This window comes from Danaus plexippus, chromosome 12 (genome assembly GCF_018135715.1).
Source record: "Danaus plexippus chromosome 12, MEX_DaPlex, whole genome shotgun sequence".
Taxonomy (NCBI): domain Eukaryota; kingdom Metazoa; phylum Arthropoda; class Insecta; order Lepidoptera; family Nymphalidae; genus Danaus; species Danaus plexippus.
In genome coordinates this window covers 1032477-1051504 of record NC_083545.1, presented here as the reverse complement: position 1 = coordinate 1051504, position 19028 = coordinate 1032477, and the positions used below count along the sequence as shown (strand labels likewise).

General features: G+C 32.8%; 1 protein-coding gene across 3 annotated transcripts in view; it reads left to right on the top strand.

Moving 5' to 3' along the window:
* The first annotated feature begins 11 nt into the window (after positions 1-11).
* LOC116772406 (mitochondrial cardiolipin hydrolase-like) overlaps positions 12-19028 on the top strand; it is a 65847-nt gene continuing 46830 nt past the window's right edge. For all 3 annotated transcript variants that reach the window (XM_061522162.1, XM_032664598.2, XM_032664597.2), the window contains exons 1-4: positions 12-803; positions 880-1202; positions 1306-1388; positions 2690-2947. In XM_061522162.1, coding sequence (XP_061378146.1) covers positions 344-803; positions 880-1202; positions 1306-1326 — 804 coding nt within the window. In that variant the 5' untranslated portion in view covers positions 12-343 and the 3' untranslated portion in view covers positions 1327-1388; positions 2690-2947. The remainder of the gene's footprint in view (positions 804-879; positions 1203-1305; positions 1389-2689; positions 2948-19028) is intronic.

Here is a 19028-nt window from a genome sequence, read left to right as displayed (position 1 = left end):
CCGTAGCAGGACAATGACAGATGTATATTGTAACTTGTTAGATTGTAGAAGCATAGATTATCTTAGTCGTCTCAATGTTTTGGGTGTATTTTTTTAAATAAAAGATATATATTATTATTTTCTTTGGTTATTTTTACATTTGGCAGTTAAATAAACAACATTCAAAAAAACGAATTGGCTATAAGGAGCTTTTTTTATTATTAGCTATTTTTATAAAAGTGTGGGTAGATTTACAGAAGAATAAATTTGTTTAACGAAAGAGTAGTCATTTGCGTGGACATCATGGTGGAATGTTGAAATCTAGTTTTTGTTTATATTTTTTTTCTCTAATATTTAAATTAAAATGGATTGGAAAAGTGCGAAAATTCTATTAGCATCTACCGCTACTGTGGTTGTTGCTTCCCAAGTAGTCAAAAAGTTGTGTAATTACTATTCCAACTCAAGAAAAAACACCCGGCCAGAGGATGCAAGTGACGACGTGAATAACGATGTTCTTAATATTAGAAATCGTGAAATTAACGACGTAATATTATTCTCGGATGATGTTGTACGACACACTATCAGAGTTCCACCTAATAAAGATGTTACTATATGTGAAAGTAGGGAACTAAACTGCTTCAAATTAATAAAGTATATAAAATCAGCACGTGAGACGTTAGACGTCTGCATGTATCTGATAACGAGTAGTGAAATAGCAGAACAAATTATAAGGTTGGGACAAAGACATGTTTTAGTAAGAATTGTCGTGGATAGTGACATGTCCAACACGCCTCCATCTCAAATAAACAAGCTTAAAGAATATAGTAAGTTGGTTGTACTAAATAATTTCATATAATTATATTGTTATCATCTTTATAATTTTAATTTCAAAATTTTTAGGCTTTATTCAGGTGCAAACAAGTAAAAAGTCAATACTAATGCACCATAAGTTTTGCATCATTGACGGACCTAAAGCCATTAAACGAAAGAATGTGTTAAAAGCTTGTGCTGAAAAATTAAATATCCATGCACAATTTGCTAAGTACAACGTAAAATCCCAAATAAAAGCTAAACCATGTAAGGGGTTCGTTATGTCCGGTTCCTTGAATTGGTCTACTCAAGCCATGGTGTCAAATCATGAAAGTGTTATCGTTACTTCACATACCAATATAGTTAACAAATTCGAGAAAGAGTTTGAAAGTTTATGGATTGAAGACGAACCGGTAAGTTGAGAATATAAATCGTATGTTCAAGAAGTTCATCGCTGATGGTTTGTGATGATTACCTGTTTGCTAATTATTAAATAATTTTACTTTACGATTGCAGGCCCTGTTAGCAGCACTATGATTAATGGCAAAAAGTTTAAATAACAAAGAAAACTTAATTCAAATTAATTTAATTATATAATGGTAAGTTATTGAGAAATATTATTTACTCTTAAAAAAATTGCGTTACTATTCAGGATTTTATGTAACATTTTTTAATATTCCAATTAAATATGTATTTTTATTAGAAATCCCTTCATTCCTTTCGTTCATTCATATCTAGCAATGACAGGAGATCGTCTATGCCATAGACAATTCCATGTGCACTTCAATTCAATTTCGATCGATCATATGTTTTCTTTGTGTAGTTTTTCAGCCGATGATATTCGAATTGGTTATAAAAATATATTTTAAAAAATTGTACATGCTTTGGTCTGTACACCCGAGTAGTGAATCAAGTCTCTAGCGTGCGTGTTTACAGGGAAAAAACTTTTTTTTTTGTATATCGTATAAGTGCATTTACAAGTGCACGTGCTTGCAATTTTCAGTCAGTTTCTGAAGTTTCAGTCTGAAAGTGAACAATAGAACAAACCATACAATTAGAAAAAGGCTGTATGGTTCGCTACACGTGCACCAGTATATCAAAATATCTATTATACGAGTGTCGAACGTGTTTTCAAGAGGTGCTATCATGAATGTAGGTCTGCATTTTGGTTATTTTCTTTATAAACCTCTCCTTGAACTTTTTTGGTTTATATTTAGAAATATACTAGGATTGAGTGAAAGTGTACCACTTACTTGAAAAGTATACACTTGGAATTTGAAAATGTGGTCATTTAAATCCAATTTTTTGTAAGGTCAGCTTTTGATCATAACAATCAGTCTATTATAATTATTAGTAGTACTTAAGATCAAGTTTGTACTGAGTACGAGCTTAATAATTTATTTAATTATGTGTGGTGATTAATCTTCAGCATATTACTTTGTGATTGTAATTTTTTAAAAAATTCTTCACATGTCATTTGTAATGATTGTGGTCTTTTCCATAAATATTTTTCTAACATATGATTCCTGTAATCAAGCAAAGGTTTGGTTATCTCAGTGTGAGTGTGAGTGAATTGCATCCACATGCAAATTTTTTTCTAGGTCAACAGATTCTCGGAACATGCTATGAACAAATCATGTAACTACTGTCATTCTTTACTTAGTAATTTAATGAAGCCTGTGTAAAGTGTTAAATATTTGGCTATTACAGAATTATTGAAGTAAAATTTTACCCACTTCTCAACAATTTTTCAACAAAGATATTGAAGCTTCGTTATTTCTTAATGAATACTAAATAGTCACCTCTTTATAGTCATATACATAATCATGTAGTTTCAAGCTTGTATTGCATGTTGTAAGAAGTGCATACAATAACATTAACCTCAACGTCTTTGTTTCAGATGAATGCGCTTATGATGCAACACCACATGTGCAAGTGTAAGTTATGTGCTATGGGTGCAGTGCATCAAGAACATATCATAAACAAAAATGACAATTTTATAACGTGAAATAGTGTGCCATCATAGTCGCTGGCTATATGAAGTAATATGTGATTTAAAATGTGCGCTTTGGATGCAGTGTTTGTTAATAGATGGCGTTGGGATCATTGCTATTCAAGTGAGAAATCTGCTACTGCTATTCGCCGCTAGATGGCGCTGGTAAGTTTAAATTTTAACAACGCCTCCTGTTGTCGAAAAGATAAAGCTTTTGTTATCATATAACTCGATAGGTAGCGCTTCCTTTAAAAAAGTTTTTTTTCTAATGAAATGAACATTAACATTACTTTGTGATTTAGTATTACTTAAATTTTTGAAGAGTTTTCTTAATATTTAAGACATAAACTTTAAGTGATATAAACTTTAACACCGCATACTTTTGTTTCTAAGATATTAATAGATGGCGCCACTGGGCTTGTTTTAGGTTCGAAACACTGAGTTCAACGTTAACGTTCTTTGAATAATTAGTCACAACTGTTGAGCTACAATAAACCTTATCTATGATTAATAGCCTGCACAATCGATTAAAGACTTGTTTAGTAATTAACGCTTAATGTTACTCTTCAAACACAGTACAACTTTATAATGCAATGTAATACAACAATCCAATTAGAAAATAGACATTTAGGCTTAAATCTATTAATCTTAATAGAAACGTCCTGTAAGTTAAATAGAATTATGTGAGTAATAGAAGTTTTTTCTTTTGGAATTCCCGATTACTTTTTATTTAAAATATAATTTGATGTAATGTAGTCGAGAAATCTTTGTTGTAATTTCGTACATGATATGGAGCTCACTTGATGACGACACGATTCACGGAATCTCTTATCACGAGATAGTCAAATTATCGACGTACTATAGTGATATATATAATACAGATATTATACCTTTTATATATTATTTATATTTTATTATTTTCCCATGAACCGTTCGATGTTTTCGTAAGCTCAAGTTAAGACATAAAATTCTCAGTTTATTTATTCACACCGACATACACACCTTCTTATAAGTGCGATATCTAATTGTAATTTTAAAAACACAGTTTCCATTTCGTATGATCCGACCAGTTTTCACTTACTGACTTTAAAGGACTTAATATTATCGTTTCGTGCCATCGTATTTTATTTTATCAGATTTTTATATTACTTTGAAAATAGCAAACTATATTTTGGAATCCTCACGTAATAAATCTACTTTTTACGATCTCCCTTTTATAATTTTAACTTAGCCGGAATATGAGAACGTTTCGAGTGTAATAAAATATATAAATATTTAATATACTAAGCCGGGGTATGTGACATTAGTATACAAAAGTTATACCGAAAGCCCGTATTGCCAGAAGTTCCTATCATTGAATACAAACAACTCATTAGGTACTTTTTATACGTATTTTGAATATCATCATAGCGTACTGACGGGACATAAGGCGATCGTAAAGATGTTATCAGGTGTCCCTATCACGGAACATCTTCTAAGTGATTACAATGCGTTTGATGCACTTCCTGACTTCAACTAGAAGAATATGTTTTACTTACTCCAAGCATTAGAATATTGTATTTGTTTATGGTTATAGAATATTATAATCATTGTAACTTTTTATAGAGCAATGATGTCTTATCGTGTATTTGATGTCTGTCGTTTATTCGAAACAATCGTTAGACTTGTCGTAGGACGTCTATAACTTATAATAAAATCTCTTCCGATACATCGTGCTCGTATAACGAGTACAATTGTAATAAAAATTGGGCATATCTGAAAAACAGCTGAGCACCCCCGCCTTGAGACGTGTGACTCACGAACGGTTTAACATAATATAATGTTATTATATTTACAAACAAAGCCGTGGTCGGGTTAACAACACCGGACGTGCCCAGGAATGGAAACCCTGGAAAGGAAGTAGGGAATAAAGCGGCGGAGTGATAGGCGATAATGCATACATGAGATTAATTATTCGAAGGTTGCCCGACGATTGTATGGAAACGCGGCCGATCGCGTAAACAAACGAAACGGCCCGTAGTTTACAATATACATGTACTATGACCCCGACGTAATTATGTATGTGCCTTTCCAAGTGCCTCGCATGTACACAGATACAGATGTGAGGTACAAATATATTAACATCGATACATCGGATGGTCCGCTTCAATATAATGAAGGTGACAGTTATATCTCGGTGTATTGCACTATCCCTGCCGCTCGGTGTTGTTCGTGTCTCGGTCTATGATTCCGTGTTAAATGCACAGTTCTCGTTAACTCCCATTTAATCCGCATCATAAAGAACAGAGAATGTTCTCTGTTGCATCGCTCGTAAAACACGAAATTATTATACAATACGTTTTATTGCTTTGTATAGTAATGATAGGCGTTACTTTATATTCATATAATACTGCTATATAAGTAATTTACGAGCAATTTGTTTGAGTGCTTCCGAGTAGTATAAGGAGATCGGATAGTAACAGGATTTAAAACGCCGAACCCATTGTCGACACTGTTATTGATTGCTATATAAAGAGCATCATCTGCGTTTAGTTTTCAATGAGAAATGTTTAGATTTGAGACTCCGATACTACTCAATGTCTGCGTTGTCTGTGCGGAGTTGGTCCGCATTATGCAATTAGAGCGTATTTATATCTGTGATAGTTTTTGATTTACGAGCGAACACATCGTCGGTTATGTCACATTGTCCTCGAGCTCCACCAGGTGCGTGCTCGCTCCATATTTCCGAGACTAGCTTTGTGAAAGATTCGGTTTCGTTGTACAATGGCTGTAAGATTTGCACAAAAACTTCTTGCAAGTAAGGGGCGACGGGAAAAAAAATTTATGCATAAATGCATTACGGGTGTGCAGCATAGTGATGGATAGCATTATAGTTTTTATATATCAAGCGTTATAGCGCAGAGCTGCCTGATTTTTTATTGGCGGTTTTTTTTTAATGTCAATCTGTGCGTAACGGTCGTATATTCCCAGACTGTTTGTCTGTGGTCGCGTGCCTCTTGATTGTTCCTATTGTTTTTTTTTAAGGATTAAATTTCACACGATCACCCCTGTGTGTGTGTACTAGTGTTTGACCAGCAATACGCTCGGCCTGAAAAAGGTTACCGAGTCTTCAATGTGAAACTACTAGCCTGTTATAATAATAGCGAGTGGGTTTAAAACTACACACGTTATTACATGAGTTTAAAAATTAAATTGTATTTTTAATACGTGTATAGTTTTTACGAACATCGAATTGAAATTAAATAATATGCTTATATAGACAAAGTAGGGCGAAAACACGTGTCTGAAAAGCTCGATTATATATAGATGAATTCGAGCAAAACAGCTTCATTAATTTTTATTAAAATGTTTATATTATTTTAACGACTAACGGCATGACAAACATGAACATATTTGAACTCATGCAACTAACTCGGAACTAGATTGGTTTTAAACTTTAAATGCAAAAACAATGCTAGTACTATCCACATTCCAACAACAGCTAACTTTTCAGATGGTTTAGTAAAAATTCGCATTGTTGTCCGTCAATCCATAACGAAGTCGGAACGTTTGATCTCAACCGAATCAAGTAAGAATGTTTCACGTTTATAATAGCGTGTGCGAGTTTTTTTTAATTCGACGTTTAAAACTGTTCACTCTATCTTCGTAGTATTAATCGGAGATTGCAATTCCTAAGGATGAGTTGGTTTAGTTTTTGTTATTAATGAGCATTTTAGTTTTCCTCAGCACAATCATTATGTTGCGTAGTGAGGTATCGATCGTTTAATGAGACATTATTTTGAGTAGACTGGGTTCTTTGAGCTCGTTTGTTATTTTTCTATTCTTATTTTGTATGTTCATGTGCACGTTTTGTATTTAATAATTACAGTACACATGTAATAGGTATCATAGGGGGTGTTTACAGAATTTACTTCAATTATGTGTTGAAAAATCCGCGAGCCTTACATGTCTGGAGATCAAACTGTCGTGATGCTCAGATGGCCCTGCGGTGCCGACAAATTTTGTAGTAAAATTTAACATTAACAAATAAAAATAACGACAGTTCACGTGGAAATGAATCGCGAACAATATACGTCTTTAAGAATCTTTATTTAAAGTAAATTCTTTAGAATATAATGAGCATTATTAAACGCAGTTCACTAGCTTTTGATCCCGTGTTGAGGTGGTAATGGTTCGTGTTATCGTATCCGTATTGTTTCGTGCTGGTATCCTAATGAAGGAGTGTTATTTGTTTAATTTATATATTGAGTTTTACTTGTGACGCACCTAAGAAACAAAATATACTCGTAGTGTTTTCAGGGACGTCGATCTCTTAATATTAGTGAAATATAATGTCATATTTTAAATATATGGATACACTTATAGCTTCCTATATATAATATATCATCTGCTAGTCTTTCCTACGCTATATTAGCAATCCGTTCGTCCTTGACAACTTCCATAATCAACTTATCGGCCAATCGTTAGTTACCTGTAACGTATCCATCTAACATAGTCAAGGATAACCGGCGTCAAAGAACCAAACTTGACTCTATACATCTGGTATTGTCCTATAATATGATTTATTAAATGTAGGCCGTTTTTCATTATTGGAGACTGTTGTTTTGTGTGTGTAACGTAATTTTATTTTCATATGTTGTTCCATTTATTTTCATAGTCACAACTGTGCTTTAAATTCCTTTAAATAACTCGTTGTGATAAATTTACAACGACAATATAAAAATAAAGATTGGCAATGTTTTTTTATTGTTAAAAAGACTTATTTCTTTACTATATATATTACATATCTTTTAAGAATTATGTTCATATTTATAAATATAGTAATTCATTCATGAGAATTATATGTGTTTGTATGAATATATAATGTATACATATATATAATTATGTTAATTTAAGGTAATCAGATCCTGTAGTGTAGTTTCCCACGCGATCTCCTTACATTTTCGGGCTCGAACCCGCGACTGTCAGAAATTGAGAGGTGATGTGAATCATTCCAACACGCATCGGACAATCACCGATCATTCAAAATGTTCATCTTAAATAATGAAGGTATTAGAATACCGTGTGCTTCTCCGCAGCGGATGAATTTAACACTCGTTATTGAAAAAAATAACATCGAAATGCGTTTCATTTAATGTAAATTTAACAAAATATCACGCAATATATTGTTACTACCGAGTCAGCCTTGACTTTAAATTTTATATCAAACGGGTGTATAAGTTAATGAATAAATGTTTGTCTTCTGATATCATTCTCGATATTATATAAAGCGAATATATTTTGGAAGATTTTATTCATTGGATTTATCTAGTACATATATATATATATATATATGTATATATATGGATTATTTTTTAAACTTGCTTCTTTTTATATAATTTACATTGACAATTTTATTTAATAGAAACATGCAAGTACGGTTTAAAGATTGTTCAAATATTTCGGGAACTGAGTGACGGGAAAGGACTTAAATAATTTCTCTTAATATTTACATGCGGTACTAACATTGAGTCGTTAGCATATCTAAGGTAGTGTGAACATATAAGTTGAAATTATCAGTTCGCCTCGTATGTATTACAAGTATCGGTCGATAGTAACATATGTTTATAAATAAAAATTGAAAATCTTATTCCCATAAGTATTGTTAGGGATAAAGTTGGGATCATCCCCGTCTTGAAATGGTGCATTGTTTTTTTTGCTCCCGATATAATATTGCGCTATAGAAAGAGGAACACGTGCTACATTCAAGAAATTACGGTACGCAGGCTGTTGGGCGATTTAGTTTAGTTATAACGTAACTCGTAGTTCAGTAAGGTGACCATGTTACTAACATATTGATGGAAAGCAAAAGTAATAGTTTCGTATATCGATGTAACTGCATATGTGTGAGGTGTGACTGAATTAAAAGCGTTCCATTTTAAATGATGGCTGAGCGAAATGGGAACGAATGTTGTTTCGGTTTCCGAATAGACATAATCGCTTGGTTGCCCTACACAAATAAGTGGCAGGGCTGCGGCAGATGTCCAAGCGTCCCGGCTCCCTTTCAATTGGCTGTTCCAAGTTTTTTCTCCGAACTGATTGTGATCAGCTCCATTGTGATGCATTGTAACCGATGTATTGTGAATTTCTTCTAGACTTTGATTTTCAATCAACATTTTCTAAAAGATGTTTTTCTAGAGATTAACGGTGGGAATGTTCCTACTCGGAGATTACATATTGTGTTTATTTTACGTGATCTTTAAAAGAAGTGTTTTTTTTTTAAATACAATTTTATAATATTAGTTCAGTCGTGTCCTGTCCTAAACATTGTTACGTTATGAATGTTAATTAATATGTAGTTAATTATAGCCGCATCGCGTTCATCAATGTCTTTGTAACTAATTACCTCCGAGTTTCACACCTCACTGAATATCGATACACTCATTTCCCTCGCTATGTTGTATATACATTATTAAGCATTTTAATATATATCAAAGGTCTGTTAAATCAAGTGTGTCAGAGTAAAGCTCTTTCTAATATATTATATATTTTTAATAATCACTAAGAATTTGAGTACAAAACTTAAGAACTACTTAAAGCTGAAAAACTTAAGTAATCTTACATACTTTTGTTCATGAATACTTGGAAGTGTCCACAGATTTAAAATCCTAATCCGCATACACTTTTCGTAGGTATCGTGATTAAGTTGGAGTGTTTTTTAATATACCTTCAATATGTAGTTATGAGATGACGCCATTTTAATATTTAGATCATATCAAAAAACATCAATAAGAAAAGAATTGTTAGAGCCTTAAGTGAATTCATTTCACGTATTCGTAGTAGAAGTCGTTGCGATTCTTTGGTTTAATATCGTCGGAATGTCGGAAGTTCATAGCGGGGCGACTTTGAGTTATGGACCAATAAACACGAGGATCTGAATATCGGAGGAGCCGGGTAGAGCTGGCGGCCTCTTCATTTCCAGTGTAATAACTGACGGACCGTTGTGGTGCTAGTCCATTATATACATATTCTAGCTGGCTTCTTTTCAAGATAACTTCGATTGATTATTTCGCGTAAGGTTATCTTTATGTTGGATGATTAAAAGTCGGTTGCTATATTGGTTTTTAAGGCGCTTTTTTGTTTGGCAATAGTCACTAAGGCCTAGTGATTAGTTTACGTTGAATGTCTTATATTCTGTTTCCAATCTACAAAAAGTTGTTCTTGTCAGTGTCAATATGAACTTTGAAGCGTATTAGGTTATTATGAATACTTAGTAAATTTATGACCAAAGTAATGTATCCAAAAAATAAAGAAATATTTACTTTTAAGAAGATGAAAATTAAAAAACTCCTAAGAGAAATTTATTTCTTAGATTATTTGTTTGGTTAAGCCATTTTTAAGACCAAAGTGGATTAAACATTTTTGCCCTTATTTAGTTAGTGTTATAAATTGCTACAGAATCGTATAGATTATGATACCATTCGGTGTAAAAGCCATAATGGTTAGTTGAATCTTTGGCTTAGAGACTCTAATAAGCCTCCCGAGTGTTTCTAGACCAAGTTGTGTACCAACTTCTATATAGTTTTTCTGCATTTGGTCGCTTATATTTTTATTCACCCAAGTCCCCTCTTCAGAGTTAACGGAGCGGATAAATTTGCGTGTTTCACTTCCTCATAGCCATAGCGATACTCGAAACTTTTCCTTTATGACGAACAAACAAAGATTTGTCTAGACTGCTTAGACGTAAACTAGGGATGTTTATTGTCCATACTTATGACATTGCTCGTATGAGATTCCTGTATACCTAAACCCCTTCGGCTACAGCCTCGGAGTCCTTCAATGGCACCCTTTATTGCTCTAATCCCCTTTAATAGTGGTTGTTACGATCTATTCGGACAGAGCTCGCAATGAATTTAAATAGAGCTATATTTAAGAACATAAGTTTTATTTTGACAATTTGGACGTGTTTAAGTTGGCATTTCGGGAATTAACGGCCTTTTATGGTATATGTAATTGAGGTAAACTCTGTTTTGATGATTTATAGCTGGGACAGCCTTTTGAGATTTATTGCTGTATTATTTGAGGATAAAGTACCTAACATTAAGTGCTTATGAGCCCATAGTGCAAGCCGGTGTCAAGTACGATAATCTAATATTAATAATACTATAAATACTAAGATATAAATATGTGGATGTTTCTAAGTGTTAAAAAAAAACAAGTTGATATTGTAGGTTATTTTATTTGCTATTGTATTGTTTGTAACGTATGTGTTATGGTAATATAACTCAGTTCATTTGACATGGGTTCGCTTCACACGCGACCCTGGAATGAGGAGCATTTTCTTTTATGTAATTTAATGATGTCATAGCATAAAATAATGGTGGTACATAAGATATTTTCATACCAAAATAATATCGTACATCATCCTCCCCTAGCTTTTCCGATTAGCTCTCTGGCTATGGAGACATATTGCCATACTATTCACCTTTCCGAGTGGCTTGTAAATCTTTTTTTATAACTGTTCGCCCCAGTCTAGACGAATTAACAATGTATAAATCTGTCTGTATGTTCTCCAGTTATATTGTTTTTATCGTCGTCTGTGTGTTCATAAGCTATAACAGACAACTTTACTTAAACAAACAACCAATTGAAAGTGACAAACGTTTGTTATATATTGTACGTGATATATGTACTTTATATAAGAAGTTCCTTTGGGAAAAATTGGATATTTATCTCAAAAGGAAAAACAATCTCGTTGTGTATTTTGAAGGTCAAAGAATTTGGGTTAATTCACTCGTATATAACAAGTAGGGTGGTCTATATTCTTGATTAGAAACCAAATATTGTTACAACTTGTTTATCACAGGAAGTTAGTATTGGGTTAGCTGCTTTTAATATTTAAGATTATCGCTAATGGAATAAAATGTTTGTTTTGTATGACTATGTTTTGTACTCTGTTCTACCGATATCGGGGAATTAGTTTCAATTTTGTTATAACTGTCTTTTTATGAGCATGTTAAATCAATTTCAATAGATGTTAGGGAGTCACTGCGGTAACGATACAAAAAAATTGGTAGTGTTGTACTTTGTTGTAATAAATAAGACTTGGTGGTAATAAAAGTCAAATGTCATTATAATCTGCCGTATACATAACAGCCTTGAGTGTAAGGGTATGCGGTACCCGGGGTTAGCTTTCTCAATTATCACGTCTCGCTCGGCGCCGGATGTCTTGTTTGCTTTTTAGAATCTGATAACATTTTGGCCACTACCTGCCCTCGTCTGCTAGCAGCAGCTTTACCTGCAGCCTTGCTTTGTCGGTACTATTCCCAGAAATCATCGCCAACTTTTGTTCAACTAGATGCTTACAAAAGTTTGTTCCGCAAAACTCGAACTGAATATGGAATATTCACTTAATATAAATATTTATTCCTTGGAGTAATACGGACGTTATTTATCGTTGTGATATAAATTGCTTCAGTAGTTTCGTGTGAACATTCTCAGTTTCTCATCAATGTTACAATTTGTATGAACTGTCAATCGTATCGTATCAATGCATGTATTTACTTGTGTGTACGTTTTTAATAGGATTAATTAGTTAAAACATCCGGCATCCCAGACGCCGTCGGAGTGTAATCCATCTTGATATGACAACGGTTCCAAACTCACCATAAAAACCTCGTTAAATCTGCCACTTGACATTGTTGTTGAAACGTCTGTTTTACGATTGCATATTAAATACTCGTCAGTGTGTAAGGACTTTGAAATTCCATGGACCATTTGATTGAAAACCATCACCGATTGATTAGATTACATTGAAGATAGATAGAAGTTGTTTCTTTATTTTTGTACGCAGGACATCTATAGATAAGCTTCTTAAATTATTTCCAAAATTTAAATAGAATTATGTCAAATATTATGTTGAATGTATTCAAAGCTTAGAATAGTAACGTTTCATTGTGGTGGTTAAGTTGAATGGTCAGCGGGAATTTTATTAATTAAGTAATGAGAAAAAGAAGTATGCTTATAAATAAATGTCTACATAAAATTTCTTTATAAATTTATATGTCACTAATTGTCGCCTAAGCCTTTTGCCAAATACTAAACCACCTTTGAGACACGGTCATCATCATCATCATGAGGATTCATTCTACATGTCGTTGACCCCTTCATCAGATCTTGACATAGTCACAATGGCTTGCTTCAGAATGCACTTTCATTAAAAATATATTTTGAAAATCAGCCTGTAATGGAAGAAGCTAAAGAAGCGTAAAAATATATAGTCGGATTGGGAATTTCTTCCTTTTACAACTTGGTTAATAAGTAGCCTAACTTACACCTTATGATATAACTTATTTGGGTGTGAAAGTCTCTTCAAAATCAGTTCAGCCGATTCAGAGTTTAGGCAGAACAAACAAACAGAGACACCGTCAGACAGACGGATCAATATTTTAAAATTGCACTCTTGAAGGGATTCCTAGCATATCCTCTGTATAAGTGTAAAGAGAACCTGTTAATTTACAATTACAAACAGACCCTTCAGTTCTATTTATATATACATATATATAAACTATAAACTTGTTTATTCAACACGCCATGAATTTTATAAGTTTCTTAATTTTGGAGTTTCGTCAACAATTATTAAGTTATTGCGATTTTAGTTTTTAAGTGCATTCCAAATTTTATGTGTCTGTTAATTGAAAAATCCCGGGTTTTTTAAGATCAATACGGTTCGATGCAATAAATTATTAAATGATATAATTAATTACAGGGTAAAAAACCTAATGGACACTTCGTTTTATTGCTCTCGAGTATTGATAACGAACATCTTATTATCAAAATTGAATTAATCACGCAACTTATTAGTCTGATAAGATTTTTGATAGTTTAGAACAGAATTTAACTGTTAAGTTTTTTTTACAATTTGTAACTTTGTCGATTAGCTTACATTAAGGAGGTTGTAGTTCCACGGTTAACTATAAAATAGTTTGGTCATTATATGCTGAATTTAAATATTTTATAAATCCAATACATATTTTAACTACGGGTATAATTTTGAGCTGTTCAAGGTAAGGTTAAATAAAACGTCTTACAATTGAAATTGTTTACGTTAGTATATAATGTATTCCGTGAGTGATATGTTATCATTGCGTTTCCTTATCAACTTCTTCAATTGTCTGCTTCAAGTCTATGTGTAGAACAACACCTGATGCTATCTGTATCCTGTCTGTAAGTTATATTTTATAAACCCTTAGCTCTAAGCGGTAATTTAATTAATTTGTGCTTAAGTTTAATTTAAATGAGTGAAAAGACCCTGCTCTGGCCAAATTTATACTTTTTATTTTGATTCGCGTTATGTTTTCTACTGTTATTATTCCAAAGTTTTGACCTTGCGATACACTTATAATTTTTTTTATTCCCTTTCTGTCAAACCTTCACGACTCTCAACAAATATGAAAAGAAATATCGTAATCACAATATAATTGAGTTTATTTATTCATTATAAATCACAGTAACGAAAGGACATGACGGACGTGATTTATTCGTGTCATGTTTTATAATTTGCAACAACAAATAATCACTGTGACGAAAATTTATCGACATTTAAAATGACAACTAAGAGGAATAAATGTGTGAGGTGCTTAGATAAAAATCATAACACTAAGTGTTCTTAGAATACGACGCAGACCGCACAGATTTAGACACATTAGTGTTCCAAAATGATTGTTATGCCTTCATTTTTACAACCGCAGTTGATGTATTAAGAGCGGGATGGGTATTGAGATATTGTGAGGGAGAGGGAGATGTAAATATAGAGCTGGGAATATTGAAGCGTGTGCGTGTCAGACGCCTGGAGCGTGAAGTGATTAATATGGGGTAAGGATGTCACAGAATGTCAAAGAAAATTGCAAAACTTTGGCACGTTGTCTAACATCACTCGCGCTTAGCTTACTTAGTTGTTTTGTATCAAAAGTTTTTTAACCGTATTCCGTTAATGGAAAAAGGAAGAGTTGTAATACTTAAAGTGTATGTATTTTTTTATATCTCAATACATTCAAGGATAATATTGATTTAGTAGGTACGTCGTTTAGTTTTTCGTTTCCTAATATTTGATGTCATTTAAACGATGGAATAATTTGTAAGAAATCATTAATTTATGTCCACATAATCATCTTAAATTTTTCTAGTTGTTTTGGTTTTAGGTAATCACTATATTTGTTAATAACTTACGTTCGATGCCGCGCAAAAACTATTTTTCATCAAGGCGTGAACTGTTCTCTGTGCCAGCCCTGAAGTCATATTCGCAAAGACGAAAGCTAAGTTTATTCAAATGAGATTAACAAAGTTGTCTCTAGACCGCTGACCGGCGGAGCGTGCAGCGGTTAATTGATAATATCAATAAATAAAACCTGACCTGAGCTTTACCTTCACATACAGGGTGGACTTTATCGGTCGACTAACATGTTAGTGATATATACAGGGGCATCTGTATCTTTAGATAGTATGTTATCGTTGTGTGTAAAATTAATGACTGACGAAGTTTTAGTGCAGTTGTCCCTCGGAGTTATATTTATGTTGCCATTTATCACATTTCGTTTATGAATAATGTATTAAGTGAACATTGTTATTTTTGTTTTGTCATATTTTTTTTAATTATATTTAATATCAATAAATGTACAAGTTAATTTGTCAGTCGCGAGTGAAGTTTTTTTGTCGTGTTTTTTATATGTCAAAACCGTTTAAACAAGACTTCTATATCATATAAGTCCATAAGTTAGTGGTGACAAAAATCATGTAAAATTAACTTATAGTCTGTTACTTAGGATTACCCGATAATGTAAACTATAGGCATTCGAATATATCTGAATGTATATGCTTTTTATTAACATATTTGTCGTGTTTCGGTTGTCAAGGAAAACTGTTGTTTAGATTAGTGGCTTTGGTAGGAACTATTATGTTATGTTATAAGCCCTGGGACAAACCTGAATACCATACGGTAGCTATCCTCCACGATCATATAATGAGATTTTCAAGTCGAACAAAAATTTACCAGCCTTTAAACTGTACCAATGATGCTGTCTTCTCCAGTAGAATGATAGCGTTTCTTTACTCTCAAAACTTTCATCTAACAAGACGGTAATTTACAACTAACTCACATAAATATGGAACGGGTTAAAAGGTTTTTAATATTGTTTATGTGAAATGGAAATCGCGTAAACAACACGCGTACAAATTGATTTTGATGCATTACAAATAATAAAAATCGGTCACGCAGTCAGTAGGTACGAACGTTTTAAAATAACTCGCCTAGAAAACAAACCGAATATATTTAGTAGCATTGTTCTTTTATATATTATTTTAAACTATGAAATAGGTCAAGCCTTTTTTAAGTTTCAGCAAGAATATCGAACGTCGTTTCCAAATATGACTTGTATTGAATAAGGTTTTATTGAATGTAAGCCTTATATTCCGCCTGCAGCTAGTTTATTGTATTATGTATGTATTTAGATCTATATTGTATTAAATCTTACATTATCAGTTTCTTATTCCGCATTCCTCTGTTTTGCTCTAAATAAAAGAGCCAGTTAATCGTCTCTCTTTCGTCCCACGTACTATTTTGTTAAGGGGCAGCGACGTTTTAGAAATATAAGATTCTCTATATAATATTGTCATCAAATGATTCAAGGTTTTCAATTTAGAAGCTAAATTAATTTGATAAATAGATGCTGCCCCTTAATATGATATGTGTAAATAGAATTGACATATATTTAAAATGTGAAAGTTCTTTACAATTGACGTTCGTCAAACTTTGTTTCGAAAATTACTTAACGTTTTTACATGAAATTTTAAATGGGTGTATACTCAGTTCATTTATCTGAACGACAAATAGACTAAAGTTTATTGGTAAATCGTTATCACAATTGCGGTAAGCAACAAGTAGATGCTAAATCGATATTATCGATTGATACAGTTACTACATTAATATTATATTTTATTGGAAGTAACAATTCCATTACGGAAATGTAACCCTCTTTTAGTGTTATTTGTTATTAACGAAATTTTACGAGTGCCATTACTCTCTATTCCTGCAACATTTGATCCAACTTTCTTTCTTACCATAAACAATACATATACTGTTTATAATACAGTTCATTTTGGTAAGAGTTTATTGTCATTGTTTTATGTACGACATAAAAAAATAATAATGCGCTGAGTCCGTCCGTCTGCAGGCCCTTTACGGTCAATTAATGTTAATTAATCTATTAGAATTAATTAAACTGTAAGTTTACGTTCGGAAACTCTAAAATCATATTTATAATTTGTATGCTTAAAAATATTTTAAATATTCTCGAAGCGTGATGTGCTTTCTGTGAGATGTCGACTTTATCGTAATTCCGCATGGCTGGTTGTAGTCAGTAGCAACCGGCTGGTCGTCTCCTTAACCGGATCACGTAATTGCTGCAGGATGTCGGGAATAACCGGCTGACTCACTGTCGCAACCACGACATCACACCACGACACCACCGCACCACGCCCACAAACCAAATTTTACGCGATCATAGTGTTATATATGTCTCGTAGAAAAATTTTCATATCTCCTTTGATGTCGCGTATTTGGAACACCGGAAGATTTCCAGAAGATATTAAGCAAAAATTTTCTTTTAAATTATTCTCACTCGGAATCTTAATGGTCTCGTGTATTCTATTTTCAAAATACACGTACTGTATGTCGCCCAAATTCTTCTGCAGTACTGGCGTTATGTGAAAATTTATTGATCGTAATTTAAAATGAAAGTTAACTTTGATATAATTTATAATAGTCTAGACTGTACTGTGACATTGTTGTGAAGCATGTAACTATAACACATGGCTCAGTATTAAACACATCCATAGAATACAGCAGCGTCAGATTATAAAACAATGTGTTTTTTGTTCCCGCCTTAAATTCGAGACAGACTTACGATCATTTGTACAATTTTAATTCACATTAGATTGAGTGGAATCATAAAATCACTCCGTCTCAATGCCACGCTGAGGTGTAAAATTAGATACTGTGCTAGTTTCAAAAGAAATCATACAGTTATTTCCGGGTCTCCGTTTTACTTCACATTTCTTTTATCAAAATTTTATGAGTCAATGATATTTAAAATGAGATTTAATTTAAATACAAACACAATAGATTAATTTGATTCTCTTGCATCAAATTGCATATACATTCATACGATGTAAAATAATATATAGGTATATCGCACTATTTCAAACAGTTCAGTAAACGTTTCGATATTTAAATAAGAATTAAATTTCAGTGTTTTCATTACTCTCTCGTTACATAATATTAGAAAGTGTTTTATATTACATAGTTGCATGTTAAAATGTCATTTCCCCAGCATCCCGAAATAGACGTTGTAAGCTAGCTGGTGAGAAAACGTCTTAAAAGACGGACTACGAGCTGATTGCACAATCATTTATATTCTCTAAATATTTTGATTTTCAAAAAATCTCTTCCACATCCAGCACTATACATGTTAGTAGGATTTTAGACGCTTCTGGTATATTAAGTGGTCTAAGATTGTGATATCTAAGATTAAAACAAGCACATATTACGAATGAAATTGTGTTTTTCGGGTACACAATGCGATATATAATATAATTATTTTATCTGCGATGTTTCGGCTACTTCGCAGCAGACATGATCACGCCCATTAAATAAGAAAACCATAGTATCTTTTAGTACGGTAAATATTCTGTTATATCTGTTGTTACAAAAATAAATACAAAGTGACACAATTGATATTTAATAACTGCTAGCGGTAAACGAAGATTATGACTATGTTAATTGTGAAGTAAGAGCTGTGCAATTAATTCGTGCGGGTCATTAAAATACATATTTACTTGCATGCGGGCTCTTACATGCACATCCTGATGTGTTGCATTCGATATTTTGTCCTCAGATTTCTATGACAACCGCTAAAGTTACAATTTTACTCTTTGATTCATAATTCCTAAGAAGTTCTGGGCTACCACTAACGGAGTTGTCCGTCTTTAATGATTTCCGATAGAACTTGAATGCATGTAGTTTTTAAAATATTCATACGTTTTAGAGACCAGGAAGTGTCGTTTATGTGAATGGTAGTGTGCACGTTCTATTTTATAGACACTGACAAATTATGGTTTTCTTATTTATATAAATTTAAATTTACATTTGTCATTAAATAGAGATCGCTGAGTGCCTATTAGCGACTAAGTACCGCTCGTGTTTGGCTCGCTG